The following is a 26331-nucleotide window of genomic DNA, read 5'->3' as shown; positions in this document are numbered from 1 at the left end:
TGTACTGTTAACTATCTTTATTTAATTATTGAATTGAAGTATTTATTTAGCGCCAACATATTACACAGCACTGTACAGAGTATATTGTCTTGTTACTAACTGTCCCTCAGAGGGGCTCACAATCTAGTCCCTACCATCAGCATCAAAACCACACTGAGCGCCTCACAGAGGCGCTCAGTGTGGTTTTGATGCTGATTAGCTGTATGCTCCTTTTTGATTGGCCTGATGAAGCAGGATTGAGCCCGTGAAACGCGTTGCCTATTTTTACTGTGGAGTATAAATAAATTGTTGTTTGACTGTTGATGCCACAGTCCTTCCTTTGTTTGCTTTGTCCGCATGGATGGGATAGGTCCACCACTGCCCCATCGGTTTTAAGCTCGTTTAAGTGACTTTTATTCTATTGGCGCCTCTGGAAAGCTTCTACATATTGCTAAGTCCACCCTTGGTGGAGGGTTGTACCCATCTTTTTCCCATCTACAGAGAGCGACTTTTAATCCTGAGTGGGGTCAGGTTAATCTCCCCACCTGCCTTCACAGTGGTTGCCTAATGGTAACCCTGGTTTGTGAGTATTAAATTGTTATATTACTCATTATTAATTTTCATCTATACAATATCACACTATTGGGCTCTTGGTGTCCCCCCTCCTTTTATGCAGCATTTTAAGTGCGTTAGCGCTCAATGCAAAGTATATAAGTGCTGCATAAATCGCTTATCAAAGCAATTATGCAGCGCTTTAGGGGGCCGAGCGATCACGTTTAAAATAAAACTTTAAATACTTACCCGGTGTCGTGATTTCCTTCTTCTGTCCGTAGCTCCACCCCAAAGGGAGAGGTCACAGGCGCTTCTCTGATTGGTCCTAGAGAAGCACCTATGACCTCTTCCTTTAGGTCATAGGTGCTACGGACAGAAGAAGGACGCCAGGTAAGTATAATAAAGTTTTATTTAAAAGAAAAAAAAAAAAAAAAAGAATCCCAAATCGGAAGCGCTGTACATTTTACGGTACAACGTTTCCAAGCGCCAGGGAATTGCCATTGCAATCATCCTAGGAATCACTGCACACAGCGCTGCGGCGATTTTAAAGCACTGCAGTGGTTCCTAGTGGGTTCCAGGCCTTAGACAAGAACCCCACTAGGAGCGATTTCTAATCGCTAGTGATTTGAAAAAGCTCTTGCTAATGGAATGCTATGGGAGATTTTTATAAAATCGCTCAAGTGGGATCACACCCATAGCATTCCATTAGCAAGAGTTTTAAGAGTTTTCAAATCGCATTTCCTCTCACATGGTAAGAACAGCTGTGATACATGTAATCATTTTCCAATCGACCGTTCGGGTGCAGCTTCCTATGGATACAAAATACAACAGGGCACTATCAAAGCAAAAGAGGAAGCGCTAGAAATGATTAATCTACAGGCGATTTGGGAAGCCAAGTTTGCAATCACGGGTCCACTCAGTCAGGTCTTTTCCTTTGCAATATGTTCTCCAGGCAACCCTGCAAGATAAATAAAGGATGTCAACACTTCCAGTAGGCGTTTCAGTGTAAAAATCTTGCAAAATCTAGCCTTGATCCTGAGCTATGAAATGTACCCCTTGCTTCCTATCCCAGTAACAACCAGAACATTTCTAACACAGAGCAGAAAGCATACGCAGAATCACACTTAGGCTGGATCCACGCTATGGCCTTGTTCACATTGCGTTCCGATCGCATTTGCGTTGTGCATTTTTTGATGCTTTTTTTTTGCAATTCTTGGCTATTTCTGTGCATTAGGCATTTTTGTAAGCACTCTTTGGGGCGTTTTGCGATTTCTGAGTGTCCTAGGCCTTATGTTTAAAGGGAAAAGGACCAAAAAATCCCAGAGCCACTTCACATTAATGCTGAGCATACACGGCTTGTTTTATATTATCAATCGAGCCGCTGATGGCTCGATTGATAATATTCAACCTGTCCGATACCCCGCCGGATCGATTCTGCGCTCGATACCGGCGGGGAGAACAATGGGAGAAAACGAACCGCTGATTAGCAGCGCCCGCGGGGACGAGCGGGAATCGAACTAGCGGTGACGCGCCGGCATTGAGACGCTGGCTCGATACCGGCGCATTCTCGAACCGTGTATGCCCAGCATTAGATTGACAGGGAAAAAACGCCCACCAAATCGCTGGCAAAAGTGCTTTTTCTAGGACTTTGCGCTTTTCCTATACCTCACATTATTGCAAAATCGCCCCGAAAATGGTCCATGCAGCGCTTTTCAGATCGGAAAGTGAATGGTATGCCTCAATCTGACCTAGCGCATAGGAAAGCATGGTGTAAGCGCTTTCAGGGCAATTTAGAAAAATAGCCAGCGCTTAAAAAAAATTAAAAAGCGCCTCTAGTGTGAATGAGCCCTATAACTGCTTTTCTGAGCGCTTGCTGAGCACTTGTGATTGCTGACCGCTTTCTGAGCGCTTTTTAAATCACGGTAAAAATCACAGCGATCAAAATGCTTATGCGGCCATTTTTACTTGATTTTTATCACTATTTTAATGAAAATGAATGGGAGGGATTTTTAAAAAACCGCTCAGAAAGGGCTCAGCAATCGCAAGTGCTCAGCAAGCGCTCAGAAAAGTGCTTATAGTGTGGATCCAGGCTAAAGGCTCATACACACATCAGACTATAGTCTTTGGAAAATGAAATATCACAGACCAATCTTACCACCCTTCCATGTAGTATGAGAGCCATACCTTCACAGTCTTTTCTATGGAGCTGAACTCCACATCAGAAAAAAATTCTTTGCAAGATGCTGCACACACAGATGCTGTACAGACACAAAAGATCAGTATCTGCAAAAGATCTGTTCCTGCCAAAGATCCGTTCCTGCAAATTGCAATGATAGTCTATGAGATCTGCAGATCATCATACACACATGATTTAACTGACATTTATCTGCAGATCAGATCCACCAGGATGGATTTTCAGATCTGCAGATGATTGCTTCATCTGCAGATGAATGTCAGTTAAATCATGTGTGTATCATTGCAATTTGCAGGAATGGATTTTTGGCAGGAACAGATCTTTTGCAGATACTGATCTTTTGTGTCTGTACAGCATCTGTGTGTGCAGCATCTTGCAAAGAATTTTTTCTGATGTGGAGTTCAGCTCCATAGAAAAGACTGTGTAGAGTATGGCTCTCATACTACATGAAGGGTGATAAGATTGGTCTGTGATCTTTCATTTTCAAAAGACTATGGTCTGATGTGTGTATGTGGCCTTAGGCCCCTTTCAGACAGGAGTGTGAACTGCATGTTTGCCAAGCAGTTCAGTCTCCCATCTGCCGCACACCAGTGCAATTCAGGTGCAAATAAAATGTAGCCGGGTTGCAGCTGTAGTACCACCACACGTGTCAAGTGCTGACAGGTGGTGGTGTTACAGGACAGCAGAGAAACTTGACATGTAGAGTCTGAGCATGGCAGCGGCTATGCTTAGAACTGACACCTAGGGGGGTCCACCTGTACAGCGTCAGTACCGAGCGCTAACAAGCGCCTGGCCAGTGCAGGAGAGCATCTAAAAGGTAGTGACCCCCTGTCAGTTGCCTGTGTGACAGGGGCCTTCATGAAAATCTATGGGCTTCTCTCTGGGATTAAAAAACATTTCCCGAGTGGGCTATTGACATTAATGGCCAGTGTAGCCGTGCACATTTTGCCATCTGCGTTACAATGCACACGATTCCAGCAAGTGTGTTCCACGCCTCAGGCTGTCTTTACATTGTGTTCTATAGAGATTGAGGGCCCCTTTCCACTAAGAAAAGCAGTCACTAGTACAATAGTGCTGCAATCACGTTTCTTTCTATTTTTTATTACCGCGATCCACCGGGTGTACGACTCCATTGCGGTGTGTTTTCAATTTCCAAGAGAAGATAAAAATGGCAGGAAAAGAATTTGAATTGCGGGAAAACCACCTAACGGCTAGCGTTGAGCCGAAATTTTCGTAATTTCGCATTACCATAATTACGCATGCGAAATTTGCAATTACGATGCGAAATTACGGTAGCGTAATTGCCATTAAAATCGTAATTGAAAATACCGTAAGCGTAATTTTCACCGCGTAATTTCACGTTTCGTTCATGCCGTAATTTCGCATTAAACCATACCGTAATTTCGCGGTAAACCGTAACGCTCCGTATAATATAAAAAAGCCGCCGACTTTAAGGGTTAAAAGCAAAGCCCCCGTAAATGCTAAGAGCCTCAAATTTGGAGAATATATTAAGGAGATCAGAAGGAATAAGAAGAAGAAAATTTTTTGCAAAAAGACCTTATAGTTTTTGAGAAAATCGATGTTAAAGTTTCAAAGGAAAAATGTATACATTTAAAAACCCGCCGACTTTAACGGTTAATAGCAAAGCCTGCTTAAAGTTTAGGAACACCAAATTCCCAGGGTATATTAAGGGGATCAGTGGGAATAAGAGGAACATTTTTTTTTCAAAAAGACCTTATAGTTTTTGAGAAAATCGATTTTTAAGTTTCAAGGGCAAAAATGTCTTTTAAATGCGGAAAATGTCAGGTTTTTTTGCACAGGTAACAATAGTGTATTATTTTCATAGATTCCCCCAAGTGGGAAGAGTTTTACTTACTTCGTTCTGAGTGTGGGAAATATTATAAAAAAACGACGTAGGGTCCCCCCTCCCAGACCTCTTTAACCCCTTGTCCCCCATGCAGGCTGGGATAGCCAGAATGCGGAGCACCGGCCGCATGGGGCTCCGCACCCTGACTATACCAGCCCGCATGGTCCATGGATTGGGGGGTCTCGGAAGGGGAGGGGCAGCCAAGCTTTCCCCTCCCCCTCCGAGCCCTTGTCCAATCCAAGGACAAGGGGCTCTTCTCCACCTCCGATGGGCGGTGGAGGTGGAGGCCGCGATTTCCTGGGAGGGGGGGGGGGTTCATGGTGGAATCTGGGAGTCTGCCCACCCCCCCCCCCCCTCCCAGGAGAAATGAGTATAGAGGTACTTGTACCCCTTACCCATTTCCTTTAAGAGTTAAAAGTAAATAAACACAAAAACACTTAGAAAAAGTATTTTAATTGAACAGAAACATAACCACGAAAAAGTCCTTTAATATTCTTAATTAACCATTAATACTTACCTGTCCCTTTTAAATAAATGATCTCTCGCAATATCCTCGGAAATGTTCTATCAGTTACAATGTAACAAAGTTATTTACAATGTAACAACTTTGTTACATTGTAACTATGCCGCACCCGACGTCACTCGCCGCTCAGCCCCCGCATACGCGTCCTGCACGGACCCGACAGAGCTCTGAGCTATATAGCTCAGAGCTCTCTAAGCATCTTTGAATTCGGGCTCCAAGGAGCCCCATTGGTCCTTAGCAGACCAATGGGGTTCCTTCTGATTTGAAGGAACCCCATTGGTCTGCTAAGGACCAATGGGGCTCCTTGGAGCCCAAATTCAAAGATGCTTAGAGCTCTGAGCTATATAGCTCAGAGCTCTGTCGGGTCCGTGTAGGACGCTAAGTCCCCGCCAGCTCCCGCTGCCCTCCCCGCCTCTCCCACATGTCACCCACATGTCACCCACATGTGGGTGAGATGTGGGTGACAGATGTGGGCGGGGTGGACAGCGGGAGCCGGCGGCGACTTAGCGTCCTGCACGGACGCGTAAGTGTATGCGGCGGCTGAGCGGCGAGTGACGTCGGGTGCGGCGTAGTTACAATGTAACAAAGTTGTTACATTGTAAATAACTTTGTTACATTGTAACTGATAGAACATTTCCGAGGATATTGCGAGGGATCATTTATTTAAAGGGACAGGTAAGTATTAATGGTTAATTAAGAATATTAAAGGACTTTTTTCGTGGTTATGTTTTTTTGTTCAATTAAAATACTTTTTCTAAGTGTTTGTGTGTTTATTTACTTTTAACTCTTAAAGGAAATGGGTAAGGGGTACAAGTACCTCTATACTCATTTCTCCTGGGAGGGGGTGGGCATCTGGGGGACCCCTTTTTAAAGGGGACTCCCAGATTCCACCATGAACCCCCCCCCCCCCAGGAAATCGCGGCCTCCACCTCCACCGCCCATCGGAGGTGGAGAAGAGCCCCTTGTCCTTGGATTGGACAAGGGCTCGGAGGGGGAGGGGAAAGCTTGGCTGCCCCTCTCCTTCCGAGACCCCCCTATCCATGGACCATGTGGGCTGGTATAGTCAGGGTGCGGAGCCCCACGCGGCCGGTGCTCCGCATTCTGGCTATCCCAGCCCGCATGGGGGACAAGGGGTTAAAGAGGTCTGGGAGGGGGGACCCCACGTCGTTTTTTTTTTTATATTTCCCACACTCAGAACGAAGTAAGTAAAACTCTTCCCACTTGGGGGAAACTATGAAAATAATACACTATTGTTACCTGTGCAAAAAAAACTGACATTTTCCGCATTTAAAAGACATTTTTGCCCTTGAAACTTAAAAATCGATTTTCTCAAAAACTATAAGGTCTTTTTGAAAAAAAAAATGTCCTCTTATTCCCACTGATCCCCTTAATATACCCTGGGAATTTGGTGTTCCTAAACTTTAAGCAGGCTTTGCTATTAACCGTTAAAGTCGGCGGGTTTTTAAATGTATACATTTTTCCTTTGAAACTTTAATATCGATTTTCTCAAAAACTATAAGGTCTTTTTGCAAAAAATTTTTTCCTCTTATTCCTTCTGATCTCCTTAATATATTCTCCAAATTTGAGGCTCTTAGCATTTAAGAGGGCTTTGCTATTAACCCGTAAAGTCGGCGGCTACCTAACATTGATCCATGCGTCAACTTTTCCGCTTGGGAGCATGGCCATACGCATTACTTTCGTAATACCAACTGTAATGCGAAAATTACGCTTACGCGAAATTTCGCGAAATCCTTCTTCATCACGATTATGTACTTACGGCCATAATCGTAATTACACTAATTACGCGAAATTTCGCGAAATCGTAATTACGTCATTACGCTCATCTCTACTAACGGCATGATTGCGATTTTCCAGCACTTCTGTACTTTGTACAGTATATTGAATTTATACAGCAACACAACTGATGAATACACCCTAACAAGTAATTCTTGGGATTAGTAATACTCTAGCTTTTGGCGCACACTACGCTGCACAGTGTAGCAGTGTGAGTGCCATCTCTCTGGACATCAGACTAATCAGGGCTGCCTGCATCCAATCACAGAGCGGGCAGACGGACACAAACACATACATACAGCAAATGGCTTGGAAATGTTAATACATACCAAGCACTCATACCAGCAGGATCTTGTACAACACGTTTTGCACACTTCACAGATTTAGAGATGTCATTACTCAGCAATTCTGTTAAGGAACAACAAATAATAGTCACATGCTAATATGTGTCCCTCTTTCTTGTGACAAAAAGTTTGGAGGTATGTTGTAGGATTCATATGCAACGTCCCTTGCCAATCCATAAAAGTATTCTAATACCATTGTAGCACTCCCATTATAGCATGATTCCCCTATTAGACTGCTATAATTATAGTAATCCTCATTAAGTACAGTACACAGTACTCAGGTCTGAATTGTTACCCAAAGGATAGAGTCTCGATCCCAGCGGCGGATGAGAGTACTCGTCAGGGCTTAAGGCCAAGTGCAGTGTGAATGCATTTGCAAACAAGCGGAAAACACATTACAATCACAATGCATTTGCATTGATATTGCACTGCACTGGAATAAACACTAATGTACACAAATACTAAAAAGAAAAGGATATGCAGAATCTGGACAAATCACTCTATGGACATTACATTGGAGATATATTCGTGTGTGTATACAGAGCCAGATTAAGGCCAAACGGGGCCTTAGGCAAAGTAGCATACTTGCCCCTCCCCCCATAGCCCAGTATAGTTGCCCCCAGTATAGGTAGCAAGCTATAGGTGCCCCCCAGTATAGGTAGCAAGCTATAGATGCCCCCAGTAAAGGTAGCCAGGTCCATAGATGTCCCCAGTTTAGGTAACCAGGTCTATAGGTGCCTGAAAGGGGGAGCAGCGGGCACAGATCAGCAGGGAGGGGGGGCAACCTCCAAACCCCCCCCTCACCTGGGGCCCCGCTTCCACGATACCCCCTCCATAATGTAACACAGTGGCAGCAAGAGGGGGAGCAAGCTGGTCTAGTCTGTTATCCAACGGCACTCTCGCAGAAAGTACAGTGAGAGCGGCATTGGACAACCGAGACCAGACCAGCGGCTCACAGAGCTCCGGCGCTTAGAACCAGGAAGAGGTGAGTTGTTCCTCCACTCGCTGCCCCTGCACTGCATTCTGGAGGGGGAAGCATGGAAGGGCCAAGGTGAGGTAGGGGGGAGGTTGCCCCCCACTGATCTGTGCCCACTGCTGCCCCCCCCCCCCCCTTTCCTGTGCTGTGCCTCCTCCTGTTCCCGGCCCGTCCTGCAGTGCTCATGGAGCTCCTCAGACTCCAAACGAGGCTCCGAGCACCTGCTTTAGTTGCCTGGTGGTTTATCTGGCCGTGTGTGTGTGTGTGTGTGTGTGTGTGTGTGTGTGTGTGTGTGTGTGTGTGTGTGTGTGTATATATAGATACCAGTCGCGACATCCTCTAATAACGAGTTTGTCCACCTTTAGCTCTCATCACAGCGGATATTCTTCTTGGCATGGACTCAACAAGATGGTGAAACCGTTCCTGGGGAATGTTGGCCTATGCTGACATAAAGTTGGGTTATATTGGATGGTGGCGTCTCCAAGCTTTGAAGTGATGTTTGGACTTTGTCCCACAAATGCTCAATAGGATTGAGGTCAGGGGACTGAGCTGGCCATGGAAGCAGGTTAACCCTGACTGATGTTCCTTAAACCAATTTGAGACCGATCATGCATGGTGGCTAGCGCCCACAACAGGAGTCTTCTCCTATTTTTTTGTTATACCAAAGGCATTCTTGATGGTCTCCTGCTGCTAAAGCCTATCCTTTGCAAAGTCCGTCTTGTTGTGCACTGGGATATACTTTGTGATGCACCTGCATTTATTCAGCTGTAATTTGTCATGTTGTTGCCCTTCTGATGCTGCGGACTATGGGTGCTACTCACCTTTCACCTCTCTCGTTCACCAGCCTTTTTATCGACCAGAATAATCCTTATCGCTTGAAGTTTTTTCTCAACTGCCACCCTCTAAACACCCAAGATACTGTTGGGCGAGAAAAATCCTAAATGAGTCATTGTGAGAAAGAACCTAGCATCAGCTCTTCTTGCACCAATGATCATCCCTCGTTCAAAGTTATTCACATATTTTTGTCTTACCCATTGTGACATTAACATCTGTGAGAACTATGTCGTCCAAAGCTAAGCAACACACACACACACACACACACACACACACACACACACACACACACACACACACACACACTCCATCACTCTACGTCACTGTTGGACTGGTTTACTTTAAAATAAGGGGTGTCTCTAATCCACTCTGGAATTCTGTGTCCTCACTGAGACAGGTGCTTGGGTTAGTTCCACACCCAGATTCACGGTTTCCCTGAGAGGTGTGATCAGGTGGGAAATAAAGGACTGATTAATTAAGCCTGGAATCAGCCTAATCCAGGAGAGCACTGTGCTGGTCTGTAGGGTGATGTAGTTTTATTAAGTGATATAATGATGCCTCATCCAATTACCAGTGATATTGTATATACATGATAATATTAATAGCAGTAATAGCAGTATTTGTATAGCGCCTTTCTCCTGTCGGACTCAAAGCGCTTGTGAGGCAGGCACTAGAGCGCACTCAGTAGGCAGTAGCAGTGTTAACCACTTCCCGACCGCCCACTACACAGGGGCGGCGGGGAAGTGGAGCCCTGCAGGACGGCCTCACCCACAGAGGCGGCGGTCCATTTAAGGGCATGGGCGGAGCGATCGCGTCATCCGTGACGCGATCCTCCGCCGGCGCCTGTCACCGCTCGCTCGCCGCAACATCCCGCCGGCTATACGGAAGCGCCGGCGGGATGTTAACCCCGCGATCGCCGCATACAAAGTGTATAATACACTTTGTAATGTTTACAAAGTGTATTATACAGGCTGCCTCCTGCCCTGGTGGTCCCAGTGTCCGAGGGACCACCAGGGCAGGCTGCAGCCACCCTAGTCTGCACCCAAACACACTGATTTCTCCCCCCCCTGCCCCAGATCGCCCACAGCACCCATCAGACCCCCCCCTGCCCACCCCCCAGACCCCTGTTTGCACCCAATCACCCCCCTAATCACCCATCAATCACTCCCTGTCACTATCTGTCAACGCTATTTTTTTTTTTATCCCCCCCCCTGCTCCCTGCCCCCTCCTGATCACCCCCCACCCCTCAGATTCTCCCCAGACCCCCCCCAGACCACCCCCCCTGTTTACTGTATGCATCTATCCCCCTGATCACCTGTCAATCACCTGTCAATCACCCGTCAATCACCCATCAATCACCCGTCAATCACCCCCTGTCACTGCCACCCATCAATCAGCCCCTAACCTGCCCCTTGCGGGCAATCTGATCACCCCCCCACACCAATAGATCGCCCACAGATCCGACATCAGATCACCTCCCAAATCCATTGTTTACATCTATTCTCTCCTCTAAACACCCACTAATTACCCATCAATCACCCATCAATCACCCCCTATCACCACTTGTCACTTTTACCTATCAGATCAGACCCTAATCTGCCCCTTGCGGGCACCCAATCACCCGCCCACACGCTCAGATTGCCCTCTGACCCCCCCTTATCAATTCACCAGTGCATTCATTACATCTGTTCTTCCCTGTAATAACCCACTGATCACCTGTCAATCACCTGCCAATCACCTATCACCCATCAATCACCCCCTGTCACCCCCTGTCACTGCCACCCATCAATCAGCCCCTAACCTGCCCCTTGCGGGCAATCTGATCACCCACCCACACCATTAGATCGCCCGCAAACCCGCCGTCAGATTACCTCCCAAATGTATCGTTTACATCTGTTATCTTCTCTAAACACCCACTAATTACCCATCAATCACCCCCTGTCACTGTTACCTATCAGATCAGACCCTAATCTGCCCCTTGCGGGCACCCAATCACCCGCCCACACGCTCAGATTGCCCTCAGACCCCCCCCCCCCCCTTATCAATTCGCCAGTGCATTAATTACATCTGTCCTTCCCTGTAATAACCCACTGATCACCTGTCAATCACCTGCCAATCACCTATCACCCATCAATCACCCCCTGTCACTGCCACCCAACAATCAGCCCCTAACCTGCCCCTTGCGGGCAATCTGATCACCCACCCACACCAATAGATCGCCCGCAGATCCGACATCAGATCACCACCCAAGCGCAGTGTTTCCATCTATTCTCTCCTCTAAACACCCACTAATTACCCATCAATCACCCATCAATCACTCCCTATCACCACCTGTCACTGTTACCTATCAGATCAGACCCTAATCTGCCCCTTGCGGGCACCCAATCGACCGCCTACACGCTCAGATTGCCCTCAGACCCCCCCTTATCAATTCGCCAGTGCAATATTTACATCTGTTCTCCCCTGTAATAACCCACTGATTACCTGTCAATCACCTATCAATCACCCATCAATCACCCCCTGTCACTGCCACCCATCAATCACCCCCTGTCACTGCCACCCATCAATCACCCGCTGTCACTGCCACCCATCAATCAGCCCCTAACCTGCCCCTTGCGGGCAAACTGATCACCCACCCACACCAATAGATCGCCCGCAGATCCGACATCAGATCACCACCCAAGCGCAGTGTTTCCATCTATTCTCTACCCTAAACACCCACTAATTACCCATCAATCACCCCCTGTCACTGCTACCTATCAGATTAGACCCCTATCTGCCCCTAGGGCACTCAATCACCCGCCCACACCCTCAGAATGCCCTCAGACCCCAGCCCTGATCACCTCGCCAGTGCATTGCTTGCATCCATTCCCCCCTCTAATCACACCTTGAGACACCCATCAATCACCTCCTGTCACCCCCTAGCACACCTACCCATCAGATCAGGCCCCAATTTGCCCCGTGTGGGCTCCTGATCACTCGGCCAAACCCTCAGACCCCCTTCCGATCACCTCCCCAGTGCATGGATTGCATCTATTTTCCCCTCTAACCACCCCCTGAGACACCCATCAATCACCTCCTGTCACCCCCCTAGCACTCCTATCCATCAGATCAGGCCCAATACAACCTGTCATCTAAAAGGCCACCCTGCTTATGACCGGTTCCACAAAATTCGCCCCCTCATAGACCACCTGTCATCAAAATTTGCAGATGCTTATACCCCTGAACAGTCATTTTGAGACATTTGGTTTCCAGACTACTCACGGTTTTGGGCCTGTAAAATGCCAGGGCGGTATAGGAACCCCACAAGTGACCCCATTTTAGAAAAAAAAGACACCCCAAGGTATTATGTTAGGTGTATGACGAGTTCATAGAAGATTTAATTTTTTGTCAAAAGTTAGCGGAAATTAATTTTAATTGTTTTTTTTTCACAAAGTGTCATTTTTCACTCACTTGTGACAAAAAATAAAATCTTCTATGAACTCGCCATACTACTAACGGAATACCTTGGGGTGTCTTCTTTCTAAAATGGGGTCACTTGTGGGGTTCCTATACTGCCCTGGCATTTTAGGGGCCCTAAACCGCGAGGAGTAGTCTAGAAAACAAATGCTTCAAAATGACCTGTGAATAGGACGTTGGGCCCCTTAGCGCACCTAGGCTGCAAAAAAGTGTCACACATGTGGTACCGCCGTACTCAGGAAAAGTAGTATAATGTGTTTTGGGATGTATTTTTACACATACCCATGCTGGGTGGGAGAAATTTCTATGTAAATGGACAATTGTGTGTAAAAAAATCAAACAATTGTCATTTACAGAGATATTTCTCCCACTTAGCATGGGTATGTGTAAAAATACACCCCAAAACGCATTATACTACTTCTCCTGAGTACAGCGGTACCACATGTGTGGCACTTTTTTACACCCTAAGTACGCTAAGGGGCCCAAAGTCCAATGAGTACCTTTAGGATTTCACAGGTCATTTTGCGACATTTGGTTTCAAGACTACTCCTCACGGTTTAGGGCCCCTAAAATGCCAGGGCAGTATAGGAACCCCACAAATGACCCCATTCTAGAAAGAAGACACCCAAAGGTATTCCGTACGGAGTATGGTGAGTTCATAGAAGATTTTATTTTTTGTCACAAGTTAGCGAAAAATGACACTTTGTGAAAAAAAACTATTAAAATCAATTTCCGCTAACTTGTGACAAAAAAATAAAAACTTCTATGAACTCACCATACTCCTAACGGAATACCTTGGGGTGTCTTCTTTCTAAAATGGGGTCATTAGTGGGGTTCCTATACTGCCCTGGCATTTTAGGGGCCCTAAACCGTGAGGAGTAGTCTTGAAACAAAAATGACCTGTGAAATCCTAAAGGTACTCATTGGACTTTGGGCCCCTTAGTGCAGTTAGGGTGCAAAAAAGTGCCACACATGTGGTATCGCCGTACTCGGGAGAAGTAGTACAATGTGTTTTGGGGTGTATTTTTACACATACCCATGCTGGGTGGGAGAAATACCTCTGTAAATGACAATCTTTTGATTTTTTTACACACAATTGTCCATTTACAGAGGTATTTCTCCCACCCAGCATGGGTATGTGTAAAAATACACCCCAAAACACATTGTACTACTTCTCCCGAGTATGGCGATACCACATGTGTGGCACTTTTTTGCACCCTAACTGCGCTAAAGGGCCCAAAGTCCAATGAGTACCTTTAGGATTTCACAGGTCATTTTGAGAAATTTCGTTTCAAGACTACTCCTCACGGTTTAGGGCCCCTAAAATGCCAGGGCAGTATAGGAACCCCACAAATGACCCCATTTTAGAAAGAAGACACCCCAAGGTATTCCGTTAGGAGTATGGTGAGTTCATAGAAGATTTTATTTTTTGTCAAAAGTTAGCGGAAATTGATTTTAATTGTGTTTTTTCACAAAGTGTCATTTTCCGCTAACTTGTGACAAAAAATAAAATCTTCTATGAACTCGCCATACTACTAACGGAATACCTTGGGGTGTCTTCTTTCTAAAATGGGGTCATTTGTGGGGTTCCTATACTGCCCTGGCATTTTAGGGGCCCTAAACCATGAGGAGTAGTCTTGAAACGAAATTTCTCAAAATGACCTGTGAAATCCTAAAGGTACTCATTGGACTTTGGGCCCTTTAGCGCAGTTAGGGTGCAAAAAAGTGCCACACATGTGGTATCGCCGTACTCAGGAGAAGTAGTATAATGTGTTTTGTGGTGTATTTTTACACATACCCATGCTGAGTGGGAGAAATATCTCTGTAAATGGACAATTGTGTGTAAAAAAAATTAACAAATTGTCATTTACAGAGATATTTCTCCCACCCAGCATGGGTATGTGTAAAAATACACCCCAAAACACATTATACTACTTCTCCTGAGTACGGCAATACCACATGTGTGGCACTTTTTTGCAGCCTAACTGCGCTAAGGGGTCCAAAGTCCAATGAGCACCTTTAGGCTTTACAGGGGTGCTTACAATTTAGCACCCCCCAAAATGTCAGGACAGTAAACACACCCCACAAATGATCCCATTTTGGAAAGTAGACCCTTCAAGGTATTCAGAGAGGGGCATGGTGAGTCCGTGGCAGATTTCATTTTTTTTTGTCGCAAGTTAGAAGAAATGGAAACTTTTTTTTTTTTTTTTTTTTCTCACAAAGTGTCATTTTCCGCTTACTTGTGACAAAAAATAATATCTTCTATGAACTCACTATGCCTCTCAGTGAATACTTTGGGATGTCTTCTTTCCAAAATGGGGTCATTTGGGGGGTATTTATACTATCCTGGAATTCTAGCCCCTCATGAAACATGACAGGGGGTCAGAAAAGTCAGAGATGCTTGAAAATGGGAAAATTCACTTTTGGCACCATAGTTTGTAAACGCTATAACTTTTACCCAAACCAATAAATATACACTGAATGGGTTTTTTTTTATCAAAAACATGTTTGTCCACATTTTTCGCGCTGCATGTATACAGAAATTTTACTTTATTTGAAAAATGTCAGCACAGAAAGTTAAAAAAATCATTTTTTTGCCAAAATTCATGTCTTTTTTGATGAATATAATAAAAAGTAAAAATCGCAGGAGCAATCAAATAGCATCAAAAGAAAGCTTTATTAGTGACAAGAAAAGGAGCCAAAATTCATTTAGGTGGTAGGTTGTATGAGCGAGCAATAAACCGTGAAAGCTGCAGTGGTCTGAATGGAAAAAAAGTGGCCGGTCCTTAAGGGGTAGAAAGCCCTAGGTCCTCAAGTGGTTAAGGAGACTTGCCCAAGAAACTCCTTACTGAAATAGGTGCTGGCTTACTGAACAGGCAGAGCCGAGATTTGAACCCAGGTCTCCTGCGTCAGAGGCAGAGCCCTTAACCATTACACTATCCAGCCACTATAGCATAGTGCCCATTAACAATATGTGAATAGTTAACATTCCTTTACTTCAGCCATTTCATATTACTGACCATTTCCTTATATGGGACATTCTTTGAAGTATGTGTAATATACCTTGTGATGACCATAGCCTTAAAAGGAAAGGTGTCCAAAGACCACTTAGGATTGGCTTTAATTGTGTCTTTGTCTGTATGGGTATAAAAGTCGACCAACACCCCTATATCACTGCTGGCTTCATGATGGCACTGCTTTGTCGACAGAAAACTGTGCCCAGGTCCCCGTACCCGAGATGCCTATCAGGACATATGGGGCCCCTCCGGACTATTTGTGAACTTATCTGATCAAGCTGAAAGACCTCTGGATGTTTGACCATCATTCTGTAACGATTTATTCATTACATGGTATCTTTTACAATCTAAGTGGTGTCTTTGAGTTATTTTTATGTGCTATCAAACTCCAAACCTATAAATAAAGTGCCTTGGTGACAAATAGGCACTTTGTGTACCTATTTGTCTGCTGGTATTTAAGTTGTTTGTTAGGGACAAGTCTAATCATTGAACTTTGTGGGGAGGCATTCTTAATAAATTAAGTTTAGTTAGCTTTTGTTATTTTTTTTTAATGTTTTTCTATAAATGTTGTAAATATTCTGTATATAGCCTATATCGTACAAAATAGTGTTGGTTAATCACAAATAATTTCTCCAGACTTGCTTTGCACTCTGCCATATATCTTATGCCATATTGCATGAAGCTTACCTTTACAGTCTATTCCACAAGCGTTGTGAGCTCTTGGGGTCTTGTTGTCATTGCACCACCAGCGGCTATTTATTTGCAGAATGCCATAATCCGTGCTGTTGTCTCCGCTGTTGAAGTTTATGCTGTTTGTGTTAAATCGGCTCTCATAGTAGGCTGTGCAAACCCCTGCAAAGATCATGTTTGTAATATTTAGAAAGTTTATTTCAGAGTAGCATGCTCCACAATTTTCCTATTAACCAAAATAACCTATTATTCACTTCTGTCATGGAAAAAGATCTCTTTTGTTAGTACTTTACATATACTGTACCATTATTATCCTTGCGCTATATGTTCCACAGTAGAGAGGAGTAGATTGGCTACATAAATGTTTCTTTTGTTACACATCTTTACAAATGCCCTGTAGCTTTCCAATGTAAGTATTTGTTGTAAAATCAGCCGAGGTCACCCCCTGCTACTAATGGTACACGTCTATTTCCATCGTATTTAATTGTTACATAAAAAAGCTGAGGGAAATATTTTAGGGTAAAAGGGCAATTACTGTATCTTACAAAGTACAGCATCCTCTGTGTTTGCCACAAAAAAAGGTAAGTTTACAGGACTAACAATTTTTTTTATGTTAGATGTCCATTATATTAACATTCTTTTAAACGTAGGTTTGTGACCGTCCTGTGGTGAGCGACTGAGTAGGTCATTGTGTTGACTTGCAAGAAAGTTACATTTAATCCTTCTTATTACAAGACTAAGAGCTTGATTCACAAAAGCGTGCTAACTGTTAGCATGCCAGTGAAAAGCCGCTTATCATGTGCAAACTGCCTATTCGCATGCTAATGCACCCGTAAGAGTTTGCTTAAGTTTAGTGCGCATAAAGTTTTGGGCGTACACTTTTATGCGCACTACTTTGTGTGCAAAATCAGCTGCTTCGCGTGCTAAGTAGTGTGATAGGCATACTTTGCACGCAAAGCAGCTGATTTTGCACGCGAAGTAGTGCGTGTAAAACTTTATGTGCTAAAATAGCACGCGAACAGTAACAGCTTTGCCATGCAAACTACTTAGCACCCTAGATTTCACGTGCAAAGCTTTTAGGCGTGCTATCTGTATTAGCACCCTTTAGTGAATCAAGCCCTAAGTTTACACCAGACTAAACACCCACCTTTCTCAAGTATCTAGAGCACTGTCTTTCTTTCATTTAGATTGGACCTGCCCTAAAATATGTACCTTTTTGGAACAGATTGTCTATGTATTTTTTTTTTATGTATTTTAAAATATGGACTACTCTTTCCCTAGACCCTTAGTGTATCACTTGGCTACTCTCCATGATGTAACAACCATATGAAAACCTTACTAAATTATTCAGAGGCTGCCACTCGAAGGTACGTATCACCACGTATGCAGGGCCGGCCCTAGACTTTTCGCCGCCTGAGGCAAAATTTTTAAAAAATTGTCACCGCCGCCCCTCCCCCCCCCCTCGGGGGGGGGGGGGGCGCCGAGCTGGAGGGGTAGCTGGCAGGACGGGGGTATTGGGCCAGCGGCGGGGAGGGGGGTCGGACCCCCCCCTCCCTCGCCTGGGTCCCCCGTCTTCCGCTCCCCTCCAGCCTAAATAGAAGCAGCCGTAGGTGTAAGAGGCACGGGCGGGGAGGACACTCACCTCTTCCCAGCGTGCGCTCCACTGACGTCACTTCCTGCAGCGTCCTGCAGGAAGTGATGTCAGTGGAGCGCACGCTGGAGCGAGGAGGAGGTGAGTGTCTCCCCGCCCGTGCCTCTTACACATACGGCTGCTTCTATTTAGGCTGGAGGGGAGCGGAGGACGGGGGACCCAGGCGAGGGAGGGGGGGGGTCCGACCCCCCTCCCCGCCAGCTACCTCTCCAGCTCGGCGGGCCGGCTCCCCGCACCCACGGACGGGCGGGTGCCGCCCCTGGAAATTTGCCGCCTGAGGCAAAAGTTTCACCCCGCCTCATGAGCGGGCCGGCCCTGCACGTATGATGGGAGTGCCCAAGGCTAAGCATTTGTGGAAAACAGACTGCCAATGGATATACACATTTTGGATTTCCCCATAAATAAAACCCAGCCCAAACTCTGCCCTGCCAAAAAAACAGGGTGTGACTAAGAAACAAGAACAATGATTAATCTTTATTGCATTAAAGAACAAGTGACACCCATGCTAACCTAGAAATAAAAAAAACACATATGTAAGTAGATAAATACTAGTTTTACTTACATAACAAACGTATTGCACTGTCCACGTTATGATTCCTGTTAATTTTATAAAGGAAAAGCAGAGAATCCTATTCTAGACAGTTTCCATCTTGGTTACCTTTGAATGAAGCTAATCCTGACATTTCCCCCCTCACTCTTTTTTTTTCCTCCTCTTGCTAATTGTGTATTCGTTACCCTCCCTTATCCCAGATTCTTCAGACACTCCCACTGAGGTCTATACTAGGAAGTGCAATGTCATTAGGAGGGAGAAATTTTTGCCAGCCAATGGCAATGGCAGTTAAAGGGCCAGTGCTCCTAATGTATGTGATAACTCCTAACCATAACAGCAGAAAAAGTTTTGAAAGTTTTGAATGCTGGATTAGCATATTTATCACTTAATACACTCAGACCAGCTGCTGTTGAAATTTGATTTTCATGGTGACAATTCCGCTTTAGGCCCGGTTCACATTAGCAAAAGCCAAAAGGATCCGGTGAGCGGATTCGGTCTCCGCTTCACCGGATCCAGATGGCTCAGTCCGTGCCCGGTTCACATTAGTAAAAAACTGATCTGATCAATTATTGATCAGATCTGTTTTCACTCGGCAATACATACCTACTCTTCATAGGCAGCCGGCGGTAGAGGCTTCCTCTTCTTCCACTGTGACTACACAGCACGTCATGTGACTAATCACATGACACGGAAGAATACGGAAGCCTCTACTGCCAGCTGCCTGTGAAGATTAGGTATGTATTAAGCCTCCCTAGCCCGGCAGCTGCACCCTCCCCTCACCCTCCCGTCGCTAGATTTGCGTCGGCCCATGCCCCCATCCCCTGTGGAACGGTCCGTTTCTTCACTAGTGTGAAGAAACATTCCGTTTCCCATTGCCCCCAATGTTGCTGCATTTTTGTCCGGATCTGTTTCGCTAAGCAGAATGGTCCGGAAAATTAGTGCCTGCAGCAATTTTTAGGACCGGGGACCGGAACGTATCAGTACCAATTGACACATTTGAATGGATCCATAGGTTAACATTGGATCCATTCACATCCGTTCCGTTTGTACAGTATACGTTCCAGTTACTTTCCAGAAAAAAATGCTAATGTGAACCGGGCCTTAAAGCAGATGACAGCAGCCTCCTGGAGACAGGACAGGTCAAGAATAGGCTGGGATAGTTTCTTTTGTTTTTGAAAAGCTGATAGCTGTTCTTACCAATAAGGTTGACACATTTCAGAAGGTTTGGTTGTCACTGTTAGAAAATTATTAATGGTATTTGGAAAGCTCAAGTCTAACCTCTGTGTGAGAGATCAGCTATGTGGATGCACATTAAAAGTACCAGTAAAGTAACATAAGCATCTCCCACCTCCTGACTTCCTCTCCCTTCTTTCCCATTCTCAGTCCTTTCCCGCTTCACTCTCTATTTTCCTCTCTAGTAGTACACAGCATGAACAGTATTACTGCTCTCAAGCACATTGCTGTAAAATCTGATAATTTTATGGTATCGTGTGTGGCCACCTTTAGATATTGATGTTTAAACAAATCATTGCACACTCTTGTTTGACTAGCTAAGGTTCAGACAGCTGAAGTATTTGAGCTTAATACATTTACATGGGTCAATCAACCTTTTCTTGCCAGAACTGACATAAAAAATGCATTTCTGAACGTACCTGGGGCTTCCTCCAGCCCTCCATAATCTGTGAGGTCCCCCAGCGTCCTCTGGGTGGCTCGGTTACATGTGCGACTCTGCCAGGAGTCATGAGCAGCTACACATGAGTGGCCCATTCGTGTGCCTATCCCAATTGTGCTCCAATTGCCGGGAGTGTTTTTGAAAGCATGCGCAGAATGCTCCTCGCGACTGGAGCAAAATCAAGACAGGTGCAGTTGTGTACGACTCCCGGACGGTTTGGGCAGGTAATGGAGCTGCCAGCGGGACAATGAAGGCGACCCAGAGGATGCCGAGGGACCTTACAGACTAAGGGAGGCTGGAGGAAACATACCCATGAATTGGCTGCCGGGAGATTTGGGCGCAGGGTAAAGCCGATAAATGGCTAACCCTGTTCCTGCCAGGGCCGGTTTAAGCAACAATGGGGCCCCAGGGCAAAATAAACCTGGGGGGCCCCCCAACAGTTACCTCAGGACAAAAATCGGCATTAAGGGACCTTTTTTTGCAGCTGGTATAGTCAGGGTGTGAAGCCCCAATCGGTCGGAGCTACACATTCTGGCTATCCCAGCCTGCATGGGGGACAAGGGGTTAAAAAGTGTCAGGAGGGAGCACCCTACATAATGAAAAAAAAAAATTCCCACACTCTAAACATACAAAAAAATTGGGAAAATAGGAAAAAATGCCAGGGATCTTCATAAAGCCATATTGCGGCTGTATAGCAATCCCTGGCCAAAGCGCTGTGGCTGCGTATGGACCCCCTGGAAACCCCGTCAGGAAATGTATTGCTTTTTCTTTTGATACATGTAAATTTACTCTACCGTTAGGTGTGCCACTAAAAGTGACATTTACCACATTTAAAAATGATACTTTTTTCCTTCGAAAGTTTAAAATCGATTTTTCCTCTTATTCCCAGTGATCTCCTTAACATATCCTGCAAATTTAGGGTTTCTAGCATTTAAGGTGTATTTGCTATTAACTGTTAAAGTCGGCAGGTTTTTAAATGTGTATTTTTTTTTCTTTGGAACCTTAAAATCGATTTTCTCAAAAACTATAAGGTCTTTTTGACCTTATAGTCTCTCTGGGGCCCTGGGGCAATTGCCTCCTTTGCCTCTATGGTAGCGCCGGCCCTGGTTCCTGCACAAGTCCCAGCTGCACTAATTACTATTTTGATATAATTTGCGCTTCCAGCTATTGCTGCTGGCCAAATTACAGTGTTTTTGTAGTAATGTGTGCTCAGTCTTTTGACTGTGCCCAAATTACTCACTGAGCGTCATTAAAGCCATAATTCCTATTACAGCCTATGGTGACGCCGGCTGTACCCAAATCTCCTGCCCTGTTTTTTACAGCTCTCGTGGAGGAAGCCACAGGTAAGTTCAGATATGCATTTTTATGTCCGTTCAGTTTCCTTTAAGAGAAATGAGTTTAATGCATGTTATTATTAGTTGCTACATTCTAACTGCTTAGATGACCATGTAAACAACATAGTTTTTTTGTATGTACTAATCTATGGAAGCATTAATTCTTATCAAAAAGAAAACCGTGCTCAATTTTAAACTAAACTTAAAATCTTAGATCATGGATAAATAGAAATGTACTTACAATTTCCCAGATTGTATCCCTTGTATCCATCAAGACCCAACATTTTCATTGCTTTCGCAAGTTCACATTTCTCATACACTTTTCCATCAACCAGTGAAATGATTAGAAGTCCTCCTATAATATGCACTGCAGAATTCATGGCTGATAACACTGTATGCAGTGCAATGCAGGAATAAAATGCTGTGATACACAAATATGAAACCTATGATCTGTCCACCTCCAGCCTAAGTGAGCACACTCCTTGCTGCAGTGAACTAGTAAGAATGGAAGCAGTGTCACATTGCTAGGGCAGATATTCTACTTCCTCAAACCTGAAACTACCTCATCTTTATCATGTGACTTCTCAGAATACACTTGGAAATCCAGAATTGTGTAATTCTATAAAATGAGAGTAAATGTAATTTAAGTGTGTTTTGTTTGTTTGTTTTTTCTTTTTAAACCCATTAAGGGCTGGTTAACATTTGTGAGAGCTTTGTGATTGTAAAAGCTCTTGCTAATGTTATCCTATGGCGTCAATTCACCAGAGGTAACCAAACTATTTATCACATGGTCAGTAATTTACCTCATGTGATAACTCAAAATAGCAATTCTCCAGAAATATAGGCAGGTCGAAATTTGTGCGATAAATGTGCGATAAATAGTCGGTAGTTATTCGTTATTTTTTTCTCCATCACAATTCACCAGGGAAAAAAGGGGGTGTGACCATTCGTTATTTTAGATCTATTCATCACCTAAATGTACCTGGCGATATGTGGTTTTTCGCACAGCCGCTGCAGCTCACTCTGCAGCTAGTTTTCTAGCAGCACACAGTAACAGCTTATACTGTACATATTTCAGACACTAGTGAGCAGCCCATTTACAATATTAAGAATATTAAGCAATATTAAGCATTTACAATATTAAGTGGATGGGTGAAACAAAGGAGGAATTTGGATACATTTTTCATCAGGAAGGAGTGTGAAAATGTATCCTAATACCTCCTCCGTTTCACCCCTCCACTTAATGTTGTAAATGCTTAAAGAGAACCTGTACTGAGTAAAAATATTTAAAGTAAACAGATGAGGCAACTTCAAATGAACATTACATAGTTACCTTGCCATCAGTTCCTCTCAGAAGCTCACCATTTTCTTCTGACAATAATCCCTTCCAGTTCTGACAATATTTTGTCAGAATTGAAATATATCAGTTGCTGTCAGTAAAATATCAGTTGCTGTCAGTTATAGCTGAAAAGACAACTGCTATGCAAAGTAATGTCCATGTTTCCCTATGGCTCAAGTGGGCGATGTTACAGTTTAACTGTGTGCTGACCAGGAAGCTGTTATGCGAAATGACCATTTTCAAAATGGAGGACGGAACATTCCCTTGATCACAGTGAACAAACAGGACGCGGGACAGGAGAAAGACACTGAGGAGTAGACTACATGGAAGGTAAGTATGACTTGTGTATGCTTATTTTGACTTTTAATTTTCAGTTCAGGTTTTCTTTAATATTGCTTAATATGCAGAACGGAGGGAGGGATTTGTAATGGAAGGAGAGGGTCAAAAAACAGGGAGGGAAACATCTGCGGTCACATCCTGGTAATAACCTCCTCCTCCTACCCACAATCCTTTACTTCCAGCATCCAGAGTGGGAAAGTATCGCATGCAAATCATTAACACCGCATAACTACCGACCGTTTATCGGTTACCGGTTTTTGCATCCATATCGCTCCATTATCACCTGCTACCGAACACTCCTCTCTCTATCCTCTCACAGTGGTGAATTGCAAAACAAATGTTAAAATACCGCATGAGGTAAAATACCGACCTTTTATCATTTACTAACTCTCCTCTTGTGAATTGAGGCCTAGTGTGTGTTCTCACTGGGCTAATGTGATTTTTGTTAAAATCCCCCATAGCATTGCATTAGTAAGAGCCTTTAATATTACTAGCGTTTAAAAAGCTCTTGCAGTGTGAATTAGTCCTAAGAGCTCATTTATAGTGAATTAGTTGCAGTGAGCTTAAAGGCCCACTTGTCACGATCTCACCTGGGGCATCTTCTGTTTTTTGCAGATTATTTACTGAATTTCCTGCACACCTGCTGCTGCAAAGTGTTGCATGAATTTGCAATAAGTGTCCTCTGCAATCAACCTGCAGTGTTCAATCAGAGTAGCACAGGATTAATTTCCATTCAGCTGTGTTGAAATTTGCTTGTCTACTCTCATTGGTTGATTTCCACAAAAAAGCCCCTTCCTGCTTAAAATGAACCCAAATTAAAATAATAATAAATAGTAGCCTTTTTTCAGCTGCATGATGGCAATATGATAGAAAGGGAACCCCTCCCTTACTTTCATATTGCCGAGACAGAATCCGGCAAACTGGTGGAGTAGAAGGTGTCCGGCAAAGGAGGAATTGCTAATGGCTGCCACCTGTATAACCCTGTCCCTAGTTATGAAAAGTGAAGGGTGAAAAGCATGCACTGAAATTATCATCGGCTTGAAGGAGTGTTTATTTATCTTTGTATGTGTCAGAGTGGTGCAACTAAATATTTTGAATTAAAAAAAAAAATGTTTGGTTTGAGTCCGCTTTAATCACTTTGACTGTCATAGTGATCAGATTACGCCACAGCTGCATTACTGGGTCATGTGCGATTACTAATTATGCAGAGATCCTGCAGACTACACAGAATGTAAGGTTTGTTGTGGGAGCACCAAAGCATTTCACGGTAGTCCACCACCCCTGTACAATCCAGCAAAGACCCAATGAATCCAGCTTTACCACAACCAGGGAAGGAATTTCCTGTTTATTTTGCAGAGAGCATAGTAAAGACAAATATGCACAAAGTTATGGGCGGGTGCCCTTTATGAAGTGCATTTCTCCTGTGAGAATCAGTTGTGTTTGCAATAAGGCCTATTCTGCTGAAGAAGCAATCTCAGATAAGACTTGTTCTACAGAATTATCTTTTTAACTTTAGCTATTGTTTATAAGGAATTCGCTGCTCAAGTCACCAAGTAATTAGATGCCCCAAGTGGAATTTTACCTCCACGCAGTAAGCCAAAACTGGATGATTTCGTTGCAGTTTAAGGGTGACTTGAGATACTGAGACGTAATCAAGCCATAAATGGATATGTTAATTTGCAATAAGTTTAACCAACGTGTCTAATAGGTCAAACCAATCAGGGTTATTCAATGTAATGTCTCCACCTATAAGAGGTGTGTGTATTCTGTAAATAAATAGTTTATGTATGGGATGGAAATTAATGCTTTATAAAGCTTTATGTGAGATTGAATGTTTGTCAGACCATTTCATCATTAGCCATCAATGTATGTCTGTCCACCATGCTGCTAAGAATATTGCATTATGTATGCTGGTTTGTTGAATAAAGCTTTTCAACTATAAAAAAAATGGAGGCCAGCACCTAGCAGCACAGCAGCTCCCGTGGGGTTAAGGAACTCAGAACTTACTAGCTCCAACACTGTGTGCAACGTGGATGTAGTTAGATCAATCACTGTGCATACTTCTTTACCCTGTAAAATCATAAAAAGCACATAGTGCCCAGTACTGCTAAGAACAGGCTATGGTTAATACCCCGTGCCGCACACCTGGGGGTAGTGCCACCACCTTATAGGGGAAGTTCAGCGGGTCCCCCCCCCTCCGTGCTTGCACTCACCAAAAGAGCATCTTGCTCTATTGCAGGGGCGTAGCAATAGGGGGTGCAGAGGTAGCGACCGCATCGGGGCCCTTGGGCCAGAGGGGCCCCTGAAGGGCCCTCCTTTAACTACAGTATTAGCTCTCTATTGGTCCTGTGCTCAAAATAATCACTTCTATAGATACTTTGAATAGTGGTAATCATTAACAAACTGTTCCCCATCCCCTTCTTGCACCTCTGACACTGTAGTTGCCATTGGCAGGTTTTGGTGCGCCGTACCAATTGTTATGTATAGAGTGCTTGGGGGGCACCATTGTAAAACTTGCATCGGGGCCCACAGCACCTTAGCTACGCCACTGCTCTATTGCATATCAAATATGATCCACACTCCTTTGCCAGCCAAGGGGAAGTAGACAGATGTCAAGCACAGATACATTTAATAGATAAAAACATCTCGCAGGCTTACAGTTTACAGGTTACGGCTCCACCGCGGACAAACAGAGCCGCTCGCTCCCACTGTATCTCCCTGCTTCCGGGTGACGTCAATTCGCTCCTCCGACTCCGCCCTACGCATTTCAGCACACTCCGTGACTCATTCAGGGGCTGGAGGACAACAGCGACGCCGGACTTTTAACCGCATAGCGCCCCCTCTGCCGTAGCTCCACCTGCAACCCACCCACTTCTGTTGCTAGGTGTCACCACAGCGTGCTGGCTCTGTCGCCGCTATGCAGCTTACATCATTACCTCAAATACAATAAAAAAATATATAAAAATACATACAGACCATAATAAAACATCCATTTAAGATCAATTTATATACATCTCAGCCCAGTTAAATATTCAGTTGAGTACTCCGTGCTTCACATCAGTATAGCTTACTCCCAGATCTCCATAACACTCATATAAGTGAAATTACTATATATAATATATATATTATCACCCAAAACCAAATGAACACCTCCCCCCCCCCCACATAATTTATATGTCATTACCAGGAGCTCTCTAAAGTTATATACACATCCTAT

At 44.4% G+C, this 26331-nt stretch overlaps 1 protein-coding gene across 1 annotated transcript; it reads right to left on the bottom strand.

The window, feature by feature from the left end:
- On the bottom strand, nt 1-21930 carry LYZ (lysozyme). The gene is made up of 4 exons (XM_068272752.1): nt 21678-21930; nt 16227-16391; nt 7239-7317; nt 1-1489 (listed from the first exon to the last, which is right to left on the bottom strand). The coding sequence occupies exons 1-4, from the start codon at nt 21814-21816 to the stop codon at nt 1405-1407; spliced, it is 468 nt and encodes a 155-aa protein (XP_068128853.1). The 5' UTR covers nt 21817-21930; the 3' UTR covers nt 1-1404.
- Between the last annotated feature and the right edge of the window lie 4401 nt (nt 21931-26331).

This window comes from Hyperolius riggenbachi, chromosome 3 (assembly GCF_040937935.1).
Source record: "Hyperolius riggenbachi isolate aHypRig1 chromosome 3, aHypRig1.pri, whole genome shotgun sequence".
Taxonomy (NCBI): Eukaryota; Metazoa; Chordata; class Amphibia; order Anura; family Hyperoliidae; genus Hyperolius; species Hyperolius riggenbachi.
The sequence above is the reverse complement of the archived record's forward strand: the minus strand, read 5'-3'. Positions and strand labels throughout refer to the sequence as shown.

Coding starts and splice junctions, on each gene's coding strand:
- LYZ (XM_068272752.1), bottom strand. CDS start 21,816: ATGAATTCTGCAGTGCATATTATAGGAGGACTTCTAATCATTTCACTG. Junction 16,392..21,677: donor GGGATACAATCTGGGAAATT/GTAAGTACATTT, acceptor TGATCTTTGCAG/GGGTTTGCACAGCCTACTAT. Junction 1,490..7,238: donor CCTGCTGGTATGAGTGCTTG/GTATGTATTAAC, acceptor TTTATCTTGCAG/GGTTGCCTGGAGAACATATT.